General features: G+C 52.7%; 1 protein-coding gene across 2 annotated transcripts; it reads left to right on the top strand.

The window, feature by feature from the left end:
- The first annotated feature begins 3,516 nt into the window (after positions 1–3,516).
- Tfip11 (tuftelin interacting protein 11) lies at positions 3,517–15,615 on the top strand. Of its 2 annotated transcripts, XM_052169002.1 has the most exons (14): positions 3,517–3,623; positions 4,926–5,109; positions 5,396–5,613; positions 6,855–7,008; positions 7,264–7,420; positions 8,760–8,887; positions 9,727–9,879; positions 10,665–11,192; positions 11,272–11,378; positions 11,932–12,100; positions 12,540–12,783; positions 13,261–13,403; positions 13,725–13,890; positions 15,213–15,615. In XM_052169002.1, exons 3-14 carry the CDS (start codon positions 5,405–5,407, stop codon positions 15,566–15,568), a joined length of 2,514 nt encoding a protein of 837 aa, XP_052024962.1. In that variant the 5' UTR covers positions 3,517–3,623; positions 4,926–5,109; positions 5,396–5,404; the 3' UTR covers positions 15,569–15,615. The 2 variants fall into 2 exon arrangements, with proteins under 2 accessions (XP_052024962.1, XP_052024964.1); XM_052169004.1 differs by lacking the exon at positions 4,926–5,109.

Here is a 15,615-nt window from a genome sequence, read left to right as displayed (position 1 = left end):
CCCATTGATCAGGGCCAAGATCAGACTCAGGAGCTGAACTGGGGCCCCACGCCAGAATGTTACAGAATTTTAAAACCTGAAACCCACAAACATCTGTGCCAAGTGACATTTGTTCTCTCGTGGTTAGGAACAATCATTATGCTTGGGGGAACAACAAGAAAAGAATGAGGAAATTGGCTTGACAAACGGAGAGCTCCCCTAGAACCCGGGAACCCGAACTTCATTTCACCTTATGATCAAAATGGAGTCTGGAAACAAAATGGCGGTACTTAGGATAAGTCTCATTTGTTTGATCCTAGCATTACTGGATGCAGGAGGGCCCCGCCCACTGTGGCAACTGGTTCAGGGCTGCATCAACAGGAACGAGCCAGAGCACTCAGCAAGCAACATTTCTCCACAGTTCCTGCCTTGAGTTCCTGTCCAGATGCCCCACAAGGATGGACTCATTAAACAACAGAATTGGCCTCTAGGGCAGTGGTTCTTCACCTTCCTAAGGCAGTGAGTGTTGCGACCCTTAATACAGTTGTGGTGACCCCCAACTATAAAACCGTTTTTAATTGCTACTTCCTAACTGTAATTTTGCTACAGCTACACATCGGAAGGTAAATATTTTTGGAGATAGAGGCTTGCCAAAGGGGTCACGATGGGGGCTGAGAACCACTGTTCTAGGGCCATGCTTGCCGCCTCCATTAAGGGTTAATCCAGTGGGGGCAAACCAAGGATCTGCTTCAAGGTTCTCATCTTAAACTAATGTACATTGCCACAATATCCACCCAGCTTCTTCTGGGTCTGACTATATAGTGTATAACTATTTCTTTTTATTTCTTTTTTCTTTTTTCCTTCTCCTCCTCCTCCTTCTCTCTCTCTCTCCCTCTGTCTAAACAAGGTCTCATTATTTAGCCTTGGATGTTCTGGAATTCCAGGCCAGGTGTCACTGAGAGCCAACCACCTCTGCCTCCCCAGTGCTGGGATTAAAAGTGTGTGTCACCAGATTTCTTTTCCTTTCCGGTCTTTTCCATTCGGATTCTGGTCACAGCCTAAGTGTGAGAATGGTTTTGTTTTGTTTTCTCACAGATGGCTAGCTTGCCTAAGGTCCAGTATTCCACAGCCCTCCCCCTCCTTCCTGTGACACTCCTGTAGTATGTCAAGCCCCAAATACCAGACATTTCTGAGACTTGCCCATGGTACGCTTCCCTTTGTGAGGTTTACGATGCGCCAGTCACATCAGATTGACGTTGAGCTCCTACCAACGGGGTGAGTCACAGACAGCACCTGCGTCAGAATGGAACTGAAGCGCCCTTGTAGCTTGCGTGTGCTTGGCTGCCAGTTTGCGTGTGCTACTGCCTAGGGGTTCACTTTCACTTTGCTCACACGCAGGGATATTCTTTCCCGACACAAGTATGCTTTCAACTTCCCTGCTCGTTCTCTGAAGGCCCCTGCCTGCTCGTGACCAGCCTCCACAGGACTCTCACCACCATGCCTCGTCCCTTCTCCATTCTCCCCTGGGCAGCTGCGAGTTACAGCTTGCCTGCCCCTCCCCTGCCCCCTACCCACAGCTCTCATTCATATCAGTTCTCAGATGCTTCCATTCACGTGACCATACGCCCCAAGAAGGGACCCTGATGCACAGTATCATGTTGGCTCTGACTCCCCACGAGCCTAAAATACCGTCCTGCATGTTGTAGTTAGTTTTTATTGCTGCATTGTAAAGAACCTGACTGAGAGCAATTTGGGAAGGAAAGGATTTATTTGCTTTACAGGTTACAGTCCAAGGCAGACATTTAAAAAAGAACTGAAGTAGAAGGCTAGTGAGATGGCTCAGTGGTGAGATGGCTCAGCAGGTTACTGCCTGCTCATCCAAAGGTCATGAGTTCAAATCCCAGCAACCACATGGTGGCTCACAACCATCCATAATGAGAAACAAATGAACACAAACAAGAACTGACGTAGATGCCATGGAAGAACGCTGCTTATTGGCTTGCTCCCCAGGTGTAAAGGATCACTAGAGCAGGCGTGGCCCCACCCACAATAGGCTGAGCTGTCCCACGTCAATCATTAATCAAGCAGACGACCCTAGTCTTGCCTACAGGCCATCAGATGAAAGTACTGAGAGTCCTTTTTTTTTTTTTTTAAGATTTATTTATTTTATGTGAGTACACTGTTGCTGTCTTCAGACACATCAGAAGATGGCATCTGATCTCATTACAGATGGTTGTGAGCTGCCATGTGGTTGCTGGGAACTGGACTCAGGACCTCTGGAAGAGCAGTCAGTGCTTTTAACCACCGAGCCATCTCTCTAGCCCTGAGAGTCCTTTTCCTAGATAACTCTAGTGTGTATCAAGCTGACAGGGAAAAACAAAACTTAATCCAACCAACAACAAAACCTACCAGGCTTTTTATGCAGAGTTGGCATCAAACTATGTGTAGATTTGTAAGATGTGTAAAGTGTAAGATGAAATATGGTCCTTCTTGTGGGTCAGTAGTGGCGTACGCCTTTAATCCCAGAACTCAGGAGGCAGAGGCAGGCAGATCTCCGAGTTTAGGCCAGCCTGGTCTACAGAGTGACCAGGGACAACCAGGGATAGATAGAAACCCTGTCTTGAAAAACCAAACCAAACTAAAATCCAACCAAACCAACAAAAAAATTCAACTCCCTTCTTTCCCAGCAACAGAGAAATAACTAGAGCAGAGAGGAAAGCAAACTGACCGGTCAGTGGGGGTGCACACCTTTAATCCCAGCACTTGGGAGGCAGAGGCAAGCGGATTTCTTAGTTCGAAGCCAGCCTGGTCTACAGAGTGAGGTCCAGGACAGCCAGGGCTACACAGAGAAACCCTGTATTGAAAAACCAAAAACCAAACCAAACCAATCAAACTGCTTCCTGGAGAGAACTCTCGGGCCCTCCTTCCGCCATTCATTCCTTAAAACTGTTTCAGGCCCACATTGGCTTATCCTAACAGAACCAAGAACAAGGCACGTACGTATTTCAGAAGAAAACAGGAACAGGCAAAGAAAAACGGATTTATCACAGCCTGTCCACAGCTGCTTCGAAATAAGTTCTTAGGTTCCTCTGCCTTTCCTGTTTACAGAGTTACAGAAAAGATAAAGCAAAAGCCAGGAAGCATGCATGACGACTAGTCCGCGAGCTTCTCCCTCAGCCAAACTCTTCCTCCGGGGTTAGGCCCTTAGCCTTTCCTTCTCGCAACATGGGGTACTGAGGACATTCTAATCACTCAGGGTCCCCGTGACGCTGGTTCAGACGGTCTGGGCGCGGTGGTTCTATCCGGAGGTGGCTTTCTTGGGGAAACGCTTTCTCCGCCTTGGACGAACTAAGACTCCAGCGCCTGACAACCCCGTGCCCCGTGAATCAGACAGCCCCACAGCGTCAATTCGGATTGAAACCGGAAGCAGCGAGAGGCGGGCTCAACAGCTCTTCCATTACGAAGAAACGACCCCCCCGCCCACTGGCGTTAAGTCGCTGCCGGGGCAACAGCGCGCCATTTCTGCCTCCGAGTGACGCACTTCCGGTGCGCCACCAGAGCCATATCCGGGTTCCGGCTGGCGGGTCCCTCGCAGGCTCTGGGACCCTGAGTGAAGGCTGTGTGGTTCGCGGGTGCTAAACGAGGTGAGCAGTGTGCGGCGGGGTGTCGTCCCGGGAGCGCGGGTTGAGTCTCCGCGGCAGCGGCCCTACGGCTTCCCTGCGCCGGGTCTTCGGACCGGCCTGCTGCGGGACAGGACCTGGGAGCGTCCGGAGGCTGACATTGAATAACCAGCCCCGAGCGCTCGTGAGCTGAGCGTCTCCTGGCCACTGTGGGAGTTTTACTATTCACTGCGCTGGGGAGGTGGCAGTATTGCAATCCCGTGGGCCCAGGGCTTCCTGACCCTTTGAGAACTTTGCACTCAACGTGCATTCGTAGCTGCGGTTGGGACCTGTTGAGTTTAACCGGTGCATAGTGAGGAGGAGTAGGGAGATGCTGGTAACAGAGGAGCAGTTTTTCCGCTGCAGTCACTGGTGGAACACGATGGTGTCACATAGTGAGGACGTTACAGTGCAGTGCACTGTGTCGACACTTCTATATGTGATACCCACACACAGAGGTGTTCATAGAGACGTGACTTAAACTCGGGTTGTGGTGTTAAGTGTTCCTAATATTCACAATCATTTCGAAGGATTCACTTCCCAATCCTGACTGGTAAAGAGGGTGAACCTGGAACCCGATCGTGGGACAGAAGTAGAAGATGTTTTTACTTCCTCCCCCCTTTTTCTTCCCTCCCCCTCCCCGTTTCCTGTTTTGTTTGTTTGTTGTTGTTGTTGTTGTTTTCCGAGACAGAATTTCTCTGTGTAACAGCTAGTCCAGGCTGTTCTGGAACTTGCTTTGTAGACCAGACTGCCTTTAAACTCAGATCCGCCTGTCTCTGCCTCCCTATTGCTAGAGCCAAAGATGTGCATCCCTATGCCTAGTGAGGGTGCTGCTTCTTGAGTGCAGCTTTTGGAAGTGCAGCTTTTGTTGTTATTTTGTCTGTTTTAAGACCAGGCTGGGACTGGAGAGATGGCTCAGCGGTTAAGAGCACTTACTGCTCTTCCAGAAGTTCTGAATTCAAATCCCAGCAACCACATCTGTAATGAGATCTGATGCTCTCTTCTGGAGTGTCTGAAGACAGCTACAATGTACTTATATATAATAAATAAATCTTAGATAGAGAGACAGACAGACAGACAGAGACAGACACAGAGACACAGACAGACACCAGGCTGGCTTTGAACTTACAGAGATGGACCTGCCTCTCTACCTCTGAAGTGCTGGGAGGCTTTGTTTTTCTAAAGTATCATCTTAGTCAGTCCTTACAGACTTCTTCTGGAACTGAATGAATGCAGTTATGAGAGAGAGCTGAGTAGATGACAGTTTGTGTATTCCACACCCTCCAGGTGTGACTGTAAAGTGGCATTCAGAAAGACTGCAACCTTCCAGTACCTTAGAAGCCCTCCATGGAAGGAAACCTTCAGTCTCTTGAAATAGTATTTCGGAAAATGCTCTGAAGTTTCCCTGGAACTGCAAATTGGCTAGATACAACTTTCCTAGAGAAGCCAAAAGACCAACCTGGTTTCTGAGGTAATAACACTTAGAGCTGTTGCTTCCGTTATGTGGCTTGTGTGCCTGTCTGTCTGTGGCCCCGCCCCACACATGCTTGATGATTGACTCTGAAAAGGCATTGTGCATTAGACCCCTGTGGGTGGCTGGGTCTGACTTGTTTCACTTGTTAGGGCGCCGGTCATTTTCTCATGTGTTTAATGGCTGCTTTACTGAGTTGTATCATGAGGCTAATAGCTTTTTGACTCTGGAGGGTCTTCTACTGGCCCCAGGTTCTCACAGTGCCATTCTTGTCCCTGTCCTCTAGTGACTGGCCATGTCTCTGTCCCACTTGTACCGGGATGGGGAAGGCCACCTTGATGATGACGATGATGAACGTGAGAACTTCGAGATCACTGACTGGGATCTCCAGAATGAGTTCAACCCCAACCGGCAGCGTCATTGGCAAACTAAGGAGGAGGCCACCTACGGGGTGTGGGCTGAGCGTGACTCGGATGAGGAGAGGCCCAGCTTTGGAGGCAAAAGGTACTGTCTGCTGGGCTGCATGCCGTGGCTCTAGAGAATTGGGAAGGCACCCCAGAAGTGTTTTATCTCTGCCCTTATGGAGTCCAGATGCTGTGTGTTGTTGAACGGGGGTGGCAGGCTCCTCCTCAGTAGGTACTGTGTGGTGGGAACAGGGCTACTGTGGATAGAGAAATGCTGACCCACCACTGGCTTTGCAGCTGGGCCCATGCCATGTCAGGGAACATTCACAGGGCTCCAGAGAACAGGGCGGTTAGGGAAGGGCGCTCTGGAGAAGACACTGTTGGACCAAATGAAGGTAGAACAGTGAGTAGATGCACAGGAGGGTGTGGCAGTACAGACTGGGCTACATAGTAAGATGCCGTTTCGCAAGACAAGAAGAAAAGCATGTGCCTCTCACCTGACTACACTCAGAAGTTTTCCATTAATTTTGTTTAGGATTTTTATCTATGTGGGTTTGATACTTGAAATAGTATCTATAACAAATTCTGTGTGTGTGTATGTGTGTGTGTGCGCGTGCGCGCGCGCATGTGTTCATTTTATGTGCATACTAGATAAGTGCTGTACCACTCTAACGCAGACGCTAAGTTAAAATAGTCTTATCAGTTGTAAAAGGGGGCCCAGTTTGATGGCTCAGAGGTAAAGGTTGTTGCCATGCAAGCCTGGTTCGCTGCATTCCGTCACCAGATTCCTACATGAAGGGTGAGGGGGTGAGCCGCTCTACAAATTGTCCACACACAGTGATGATGGCACTTCTGAAAGTGTCAAAGGAAAGTAAGATTATTACATCCTAATTTGAATGTATAATCAACGCTACTGACAGTGGCAAATCGTCAGCTGTAGTTCGAATTGAGCAGACCCAGGAGGGTTAAATGTGGGCTGGAGAAGGACTCGGTAGCAGTTGAGACTGAGCACTGCTCTTGCAGGCCTGAGGATGGCTCCCAGCCAGTGCCTGCATCAGCAGAACTCCATCTTCAGGGAGTCAGGGCTTTGGCTCATCGGGCACCCACAATGCCGTTCGCTCAACCACACACAGCTGTAATCTTTTTAAAATGTTAAATATAAGATCATTGGAGGAGAGGTTTGAGTCCCTTTTGGCATTTGAACATAAACCAACATCTTACTGCTTTAAAGTGGATCCCACGAGGGCCTCTCTCTCTAAGGCCTTTTCTTGTGAGCAGTGAGCAGCTCCTAGGACAGGGTGCTGCAGGAGCTTTCTTTACAGACTCCATGTCTGTCTGTAGGGCCCGAGACTATTCTGCACCCGTCAACTTCATCAGTGCGGGGCTCAAGAAAGGGGCGGCCGAGGAAGTGGACTCAGAGGACTCTGATGCCGACGAGAAGCCTGTTAAACAGGAAGACTTCCCGAAGGATGTAGGACCAAAGAAGTTAAAAACGGTAGGTCTTGCAGGACTGTCTCCAAGTGGCACTCCTTGGAGGTCACCAATGCAGTGGCTTCCTCCATAGGGAGGAGCCTGGTGAGCACCTGTGTGTGCCAGCCCTTGGGTCCTGCAGGTCCTTTCCTCCTCCGTGCCATTGATGTGGTTTATATCCAGATGCTGCTTCTCACAATGCAGTGTAGCTGTAGGCTTGAGCTCCCTTGGATGGTTCTGGTTTCTTCTCTCACCCAAATTCATCTCACCTTCTTTGCAGGGTGGCAATTTTAAGCCCAGCCAGAAAGGCTTTGCAGGAGGAACCAAGTCCTTCATGGACTTTGGCAGCTGGGAGAGACACACGAAAGGGATCGGGCAGAAGCTGCTACAGAAGATGGGCTACGTCCCTGGGCGGGGCTTAGGGAAGAACGCACAGGGTGAGTGTGGTGGGGGGAGGCTCAGGGAGGCTCGCCTTACCTATCCCCTCCCTCTCTGTAGGAAGCTCTTCAAATCCCAGACAGGGCCTGGGAAGGATGCTTAGGCTCAAAACCCAACAAAATTAGCTGTTAACTCTTAAGCTGGGTTTGGCAGCATGGGCCACTGGTGCTCCCCAGGTGCTTGGCTTTCTCAGAACCCAGTTTCAATAAAGTATTTGGTTAGGAAGGAAACCGCTAGTGTCTAAAGAGACTGTAGACAGTTGTTTTAACCTGGCCCATGTCTCTAAAATCCGACAGTCTCACCTAGAAGTCTGGATTTGCCTGGCAGTAGTTTGGTTTCACAGTGCCTTCACAGCAGCATGTGTTCTTTTAAACACAATGTCCTCAGCTTCCTGTGCCTGCCACCTGCCCTGCTGCGGTCATGTGTGTGAGCCTTCCTGGGCTGGTAGGCCAGCCCTGTAGTTCCTGCTTCTGTGGGTTTTCTTCTTAGTCTGCACCTCAGGATCAGGCAGGCCAGTGCATGGCACAGCACACCACAGCACAGCACAGCACAGCACACCACACCACACCACACCACAGCACGGCACAGCACAGCACACCACAGCACAGCACAGCACAGCACACCACACCACACCACAGCACAGCACAGCACAGCACAGCACACCACACCACAGCACAGCACAGCACGGCAGCCTTCGCCAACTGAAGACATGCCTGTGCTGCCCGCTGGCCAGAACCCATGTTGCTCTACTCACCAGCCCCGTTGAGAACCAGTCCATGCACACACAGCTTACACCGCCTTGCCTCAGAGCCACAGGAGCAAGCACGTAGTCTTTTTGAACATGACATGTCCAATCAGAAGTGTCCTCTGTCATTCACACCCAAGGCCACCCGCCTTGGGCTCAGGTAGAGCTGAGCATCGTGCTGGAAAGAGCCTGGCAGAGCAACCCTGAGGTTTCAGCAGTGCTGAGTGAGGAGGAGGGAGGAAAACCTGGAGATGGGAGTGATCCTTGTGAAAATGCTGTTCCTGGTTATTTCCAGGACTTAGCCATATTACACAAGTTAGCTGCGAGCAACTGAGCCCCTTACCACCCACTCTGCGCTTCAGCCCTGCTTGCCATCCAGGCTTCTGATGCCTGTGTTGGTCAGCACAGTAGGGCTGAATCCTCAGACATGGTCCTAGTTGCTGAGTCCCCGGGAGTGTGGCACTGTCCTGAGCATGGAAGGCACTTGAGTGGTATGCTGTTGGTAAAGAGCAGAAAGTGCTCTCTTCCTGGTGTCCTCACGCAGGTGGCCCAGATCTGAAAAGTCTCTTTGTCTTTCTCTCGCCCTTGTTCAGGTATCATCAACCCCATTGAAGCCAAACAGAGGAAAGGCAAGGGAGCTGTGGGGGCCTACGGCTCGGAGAGGACCACTCAGTCTCTGCAGGACTTCCCCGTGGCCGACTCGGAAGAGGAGGCTGAGGAGGTAAGGAGGGCCCCTGCGTGGCGGCACATGGCCTGGACCTTTCACGCACCTGCCATTCGTGAGCCGCGCATGCCGATGGCCTGGTGTATCCCCACATCTACTTATGTGGCCACCTGCTGGGGCTCACAGCTCTCCTGACACCATCACAGTGTCTCCTCGTAGTGTGAGCTGGTCAGCTGTGAGACAGGGACAGGGTGGGGACCGAGACATTCGGGCAAGAACTCTGACTGCAGGATGGGCTCTGCCCGCTCAGACATGGCCTGGAAAGCAGGTGCCTTGAGTCCTGAGCAGCTGTAACTCCAGATACTTGAAAGAAAAGAAATGACAGGTTAGGTCAGTGTGAGACTAGAATGGCCGCCAGGCACGGCACGTCCTCGTATACTACCCTCTGCTCACCAGTCCTGTGGATCTCTGCAGGGTGGGGCCAGTGGTTTTGATCCTCAATGCTATTTCTAAGTTCTGTGAGAGTCAGCGGAGGCCGGGCAGTGGTGGCACACGCCTGTAATCCCAGCACTTTGGGAGGCAGAGGCAGAGGCAGAGACAGGCGGATTTCTGAGTTTAAGGACAGCCTGGTCTACAAAGTGAGTTTCAGGACAGCCAGGGCTATACAGAGAAACCCTATTTCGAAAAATCAAAAAAAAAAAAAAAAAAAAAAAAAAAAGTCAGCGGAGGACCAGCAGAGCTCCTCCTGTTGGAACCCCTGCTTTTGGCATCCAACTGTATTATACACGGCTGTTGGCAAGTGGGGCTTGGTGGCTACAGGCATGCTAAAGGCCTTGGCCCTGGCTGCTGTGGAACAGGCCCCTCCTGTTGTCATTGACTGCATCCCTCTGCCTCAGGAGTTCCAGAAGGAGCTGAGCCAGTGGAGGAAAGACCCCAGCGGGAGCAAGAAGAAGCCAAAGTACTCTTACAAGACTGTGGAGGAGCTGAAGGCCAAAGGCAGGGTCAGCAAAAAGCTCACAGCGCCTCAGAAGGAGCTTTCTCAGGTCAAGGTATGAGAGCCTCACATCAGTCCCCGGTCCTTCCTCTGAGGTCTTTGTCTGATAAGTAGGTTATGGGGTGGGGTGTGTGTGTGACTCTGTGTCTGTGTCTGTGTGTGAACATGTGTGGGTGTGTGTATGTGAACATGTGTGTGTGTATGTGTGAGCATGTGAGGGTGTGTATCTCTGTGTGTGAGCATGTGAGGGTGTGCATCTGTGTGTCTGTATGTGTAAGCATATGTGGGCGTGTGTCTGTGTCTGCGTGTGTCTGTGTCTGTATGTGAACATGTGTGGGTGTGCTTATGCACAGTGAATTCAGTAACACTTCTAATGTAACTACTCTGTGAGCTCTGAGCGCAGCAGGTGCCAGCACCTTCCCATGCTGAGTGCTTGTGATTTGGCATAGATTCACTTGTAGGTAAATTTTGCTGTTTGAGATGGAGGAAAAGGTTTCTGGGAGTACAGTAAGCAGGTAGGGAAGGCCTGCTGATGTGAGGCCTCTCATCTTTAAGGACTTCTGGTGGACAGTTCTGATTGGCCCACAGGTGTCAGGCCTGTCATAGTTGTGCACGAAGTGAGATTTTGGGGTAGCTGGGATCTTGGGGAAGACTGCCCACTCTATGATGGACACAAGTTGGTGCTATCACTTTCTGAGTGGCTAGACAGCAGTGACATCTGCCTGTCACCAGGTAGTGTAAGATGATGTGGGTCTGACAGCTCATGCTTGTGGTACGCAGCTCTGTCCACATCTCCCCTGTTCACTGGCACTAACAAGCTGTAACCTGACTCCCTCCAAGGTGATCGACATGACAGGCCGGGAGCAGAAGGTGTACTACAGCTATAGCCAAATCAGCCACAAGCACAGTGTGCCTGACGAAGGTGTTCCGCTGCTGGCGCAGCTGCCTCCCACGGCTGGCAAGGACGCCAAGGTGCCGGGCTTCGCACTGCCCGAGCTGGAGCACAACCTGCAGCTGCTCATCGAGCGAACGGAGCAGGAAATCATCCAGAGTGACCGGCAGCTGCAGTATGAGCGGGACATGGTGGTCAGCCTGTCGCACGAGCTGGAGAAGACAGCCGAGGTGCTCGCCCACGAGGAGCGTGTCATCTCCAACCTCAGCAAGGTGCTGGCACTGGTGGAGGAGTGCGAGCGCCGCATGCAGCCCCATGGCGCCGACCCCCTCACACTGGACGAGTGTGCTCGCATCTTTGAGACGCTGCAGGACAAGTACTATGAGGAATACCGGCTAGCCGACCGCGCGGACCTCGCTGTGGCCATCGTGTACCCACTCGTGAAGGACTACTTCAAGGATTGGCACCCTCTCGAGGTGAGCTAGTGTGCAGCCTGCGCTTGGGCTGGGGCGTGACTGCTGAGGAGGGAAGGCTAAGGGTGCTGCTGTTCTGCAGGATGGCAGCTACGGCACCCAGATCATCTCCAAGTGGAAGAGCCTCCTGGAGAACGACCAGCTGCTGTCCCACAGCAGCCAGGACCTGTCCTCAGACGCCTTCCACAGGTACCAGGCCACCCCCACCCCCACCCCCACCCCCTGTGTTCCCTCGCCTCCCCACAGAGCAGGAATCGTGCTAAAGGCTGGGTAGCAGCCATGCTGGCTCTGTTGACTCTGCTCTGGGTTTGGAGATGTGCTCCCCCGTGTGTCTGAGGGTCTGAGTGTCCAGGAGCTGGGCTTACCCTGACTGTGAGCAGCTTTCCCCCAGTCTGGAAAAGTCAGTGCCAGGGACTAGTGAGAGCCACGCAGGAGCCAGGCATGGACAGGACACGGGTGTCTCCGGAGGGGACATTTGAGCTGTGACTCCGGTTTGAGAGGTTGTGAGGCTCTTGGTGGGAAAGCAGCTGCTAACGCTGTGATCACACTGTCAGCCACATGGGCCTGTAGCAGTCCTGCCAGTGCTGGCTACACTGAGGAGCCCAAGGCCGAGAGCCGAGACACCACAGGGGCCTCCGTGGGCACTGGCCTGAGGTTTCCTGTGGGGGTCTGTGGGCTGGCACACCTTGAGCACCGTGAGGCCAGCAGTGTGGCTGACCACAGGCTTGCCTGCCTCTCACAGGCTCATGTGGGAGGTCTGGATGCCTTTCGTTCGGAATGTTGTCGCCCAGTGGCAGCCGAGGAACTGCGAGCCGATGGTGGACTTCCTGGACAGCTGGGCACACATCATCCCTGTGTGGATCCTGGACAACATCCTGGACCAGCTCATCTTCCCTAAGCTGCAGAAGGAGGTATGGCGGAGCGCTGGCCGTGGCTCTTACCGTGCACAAGAGTCCTGAGGCTGAAGGACTCTCAGCATGGCTGGTGGCCTGCAGTGTCAGGTCTAGTCTTCTCCAGAGTGGCCCCTTCCTACCTCGAGTGGGAGTTGCCTTTCTCAGTGCCTGTACTGAACCTTGAGCCATGCTGAGTTGGTGGCATGAGTGTTTGATTTTCTTCTGTAGAGGGAGGGACCTAGAGTACAGAATGCCTGTGTGGGTTCTCCCCTCACACACACATGCGCTTGTTCTCTCTTTCTCTCTCTCTCTCTCTCTCTCTCTCTCTCTCTCTCTCTCTCTCTCTCTCTATCTCTCTCTCTCTCTCTCTCTCCTGTGGCCCTTGGTCAGGACACACAGGCCTCTCCCTACGGTCAGCACTGCTGTGTCATGAGCTGACATCCCACTCATCCTGCAGGTGGACAATTGGAACCCCCTGACAGACACCGTCCCGATCCACTCGTGGATCCACCCGTGGCTGCCCCTCATGCAGGCCCGCCTGGAGCCGCTCTACTCCCCTGTCCGCAGCAAGCTGGCCAGCGCACTGCAGAAATGGCATCCCAGCGACGCCTCAGCCAAGCTCATCCTGCAGCCCTGGAAAGAGGTCCTCACCCCGGGGTCCTGGGAAGCCTTCATGCTCAGGAACATCGTGCCCAAGCTGGGTGAGGACGCAGGGACTTGCGGGCTGAGGGCAGCTTACTCCGTGTCCACCACAAGGTGCACTACTTAGGGCAGAGTGGACGGGACTGGAACCGGGGCCTCCTGCTGTTCCTTCACAGTTTCACCAGGGTCTGCAGTGATGACTCTGGGCTCTCTGTGCCCTGTGGTTTTCCTGACAGGGCTGGTTTGGATGTCACAACCAGAAAGCCACTGACCTTTTAAAAAAAAAAAAAAAGATTCATGTATGTGAGAACAGAATAGCAGAAGAGGGCGTCAGATCCCATCACAGATGGTTGTGAGCCACCATGTGGTTGCTGGGAATTGAACTCAGGACCTCTGGAAGAGCAGCCAATGATCTTAACTGCCGAGCCATCTCTCTAGCCCCGGCACTGGCCTCTTAAGTGCTCATGGGGATTCCCTGTGGGTAGAACGGAAAAGCGGACCAGAGCCTGAGAGCCTGCCTTCCTTCTCTCCTGTAGGCATGTGCCTGGGGGAGCTTGTCATCAACCCCCACCAGCAGCACATGGACGCCTTCTACTGGGTGATGGACTGGGAGGGGATGATCTCCGTCTCCAGCCTGGTGGGCTTGCTGGAGAAGCACTTCTTCCCCAAGTGGCTTCAGGTGAGCAGTGTGGACCAGCGGGATGTGGGGTGGAGGTGCGAGCCCCAAGTCCTCAGTGCCCACTGCTATCCAGGCACAGTATCACCTCACCTCCTCGGAGGACCTGTGGGCTGTGGAGCTCAAGGCTCTAGCACATCTAGGCCACAGGCTGGCTCCACATACTACTGGTAACTGCTAGACGCCGCAGCTCCATGTACCCTGTGATATGGGCTGCGGGGTGGGGTGGAGCAACACTGAATACAGCAATAGCCCCAGGGACGCTCTGCCTCTGCTGTGGTCCATTGTGTGACCGCCGGCTCAGTGTCCTGTGTTCTTTGGCAGGTGCTGTGTTCCTGGCTCAGTAATAGTCCCAATTACGAGGAGATCACCAAGTGGTACCTGGGCTGGAAGTCCATGTTCTCAGACCAGGTGCTGGCCCACCCTTCTGTCAAGGACAAGTTCAACGAAGCGCTGGACATCATGAACAGGGCTGTGTCCTCCAATGTTGGTGAGTGGGGTCTAAGGTAGGGTGTCACAGTGTGATCGACACCAGGACCAAGGTAACTCTTACAGAGGACAAGGTTCAGAGGTTTGGTCCTCTATCAAGGTGGAAGCGTGGCAGCGTCCCTGTAGGCACGGTGAGGGAGGAGCTGACAGTTCTGTCTTGTTCTGAAGGCAAACAGGAGAAGACTGCCTCTCAGGCAGCTAGGAAGGTCTCAAAGCCCACTTCACACACCTGTACAGTGGCACACTTCTGCCAACAAGGCCACACCTCCTAATAGTGCCACGCCCTGGCCCAAGCATATTTGAACTACCACAGTAGGGTTCCTGTTGGGGATGACCTGGGTCTGTTTCTTAAACATGACATTGAGGTTTTTTGGTTTTTGGGAGGTTTTTTTGGTCCTTTGGGAGGCCACCTTAAGTGTCAGCTCACTCTTGGACTTAACTACTTATGAGGCCCCACCATGTTGTCCTGTGACAGGCTGACAGGAGCTGAGCCTGGCTCCAGGCAGCCTTCCCACACTTCTGTGTGGAAAGCACTGGATTGTTGATGCTGTGTCCTTGAAACAGTGTGAGTGCCTCTTCACGGGCTATGAGAGGGCTAAGCTCGCGCCCACGGCACTTGGTGCTGGATCCTTGTGATCATTATTCACTGTGGAGGCCTGGGGTGCTGTGCCATGCAGTCACAGCAGAAGCAAAGGGTGTCGCCCCTTAGCTTGATGCGCAGCACGGGCCTGGACCGGTCCTGCTTCAGTTCTCTGATCCTCCAGTCACCATACTCTAGCTCCCCAAATGTATTTCCCACTAAAGTTTGTAATTATATGTTTATGTTTGTGCCTGGTGGACGGTGTTGAACACACAATGCAGTGCCAGGGACGGCCAGAAGAGGGCGTCAGATCTCACGGACCTGGAGTTGGGGGCCATCTGAAGTGGGAGCTGGAGATCAAACCCGATTCTCTGCAAACATAACACATTCTCCTAACCAGTGAGCCCCACTGTCTGGTCTACAGAGGGGCCTCTGTTGCAAGTATAGAACGAGTGTAGGCAGGCTAGACTACAAGGTGACCTCATAAATGGTGACTTTTGGGGCCACATATGTGGGCTCAGCCCTTGTCCACATGTCATCTGATACTGAGAGGATCACTTTTGATATTAGCTATGTAGCTCCCAGACTGATTTTGTGATACTGAGTCTCCCCAAGCATGCATTGGTCATGTTAGCACCGGAGTCCTTAAGCAGGTCACACACAGCATGTCACCATGGTGCTCTGGTGTGCGTTCTGCATACCCAGGGTCGCCTCTCCTCACTGTCCTCCCTCCCTTCGCTCAGGTGCCTACATGCAGCCAGGTGCAAGGGAGAACATTGCCTACCTCACCCACACAGAGCGCAGGAAGGACTTCCAGTACGAGGCCATGCAGGAGCGCCGGGAGGCTGAGAACATGGCACAGAGGGGCATCGGTGTGGCTGCCAGCTCTGTGCCCATGAACTTTAAGGACCTCATTGAGACCAAGGCAGAGGAGCACAACATCGTGTTCATGCCCGTCATTGGCAAGCGGCATGAGGGCAAGCAGCTCTACACTTTCGGCCGCATCGTCATCTACATTGACCGAGGTGTGGTGTTTGTGCAGGGTGAGAAGACATGGGTGCCCACCTCCCTGCAGAGCCTCATCGACATGGCCAAGTAGACACCAGCCATACCAGACAGGACTGAATAAACAGCACTGTAAAACGA

Source organism: Apodemus sylvaticus, chromosome 22, assembly GCF_947179515.1.
Source record: "Apodemus sylvaticus chromosome 22, mApoSyl1.1, whole genome shotgun sequence".
NCBI lineage: Eukaryota > Metazoa > Chordata > Mammalia > Rodentia > Muridae > Apodemus > Apodemus sylvaticus.
This window is presented reverse-complemented; position numbering and strand designations above follow the sequence as displayed.

What these genes read in the sequence shown, in the direction of transcription:
- Tfip11 (XM_052169004.1), top strand. Translation starts at nt 5,405, where the DNA reads ATGTCTCTGTCCCACTTGTACCGGGATGGGGAAGGCCACCTTGATGAT. An exon ending in AGGATTGGCACCCTCTCGAG is followed by an intron (nt 11,193 to 11,271) that starts GTGAGCTAGTGT and finishes GCTGTTCTGCAG; the next exon opens with GATGGCAGCTACGGCACCCA. An exon ending in GGCTGTGTCCTCCAATGTTG is followed by an intron (nt 13,891 to 15,212) that starts GTGAGTGGGGTC and finishes CCCTTCGCTCAG; the next exon opens with GTGCCTACATGCAGCCAGGT.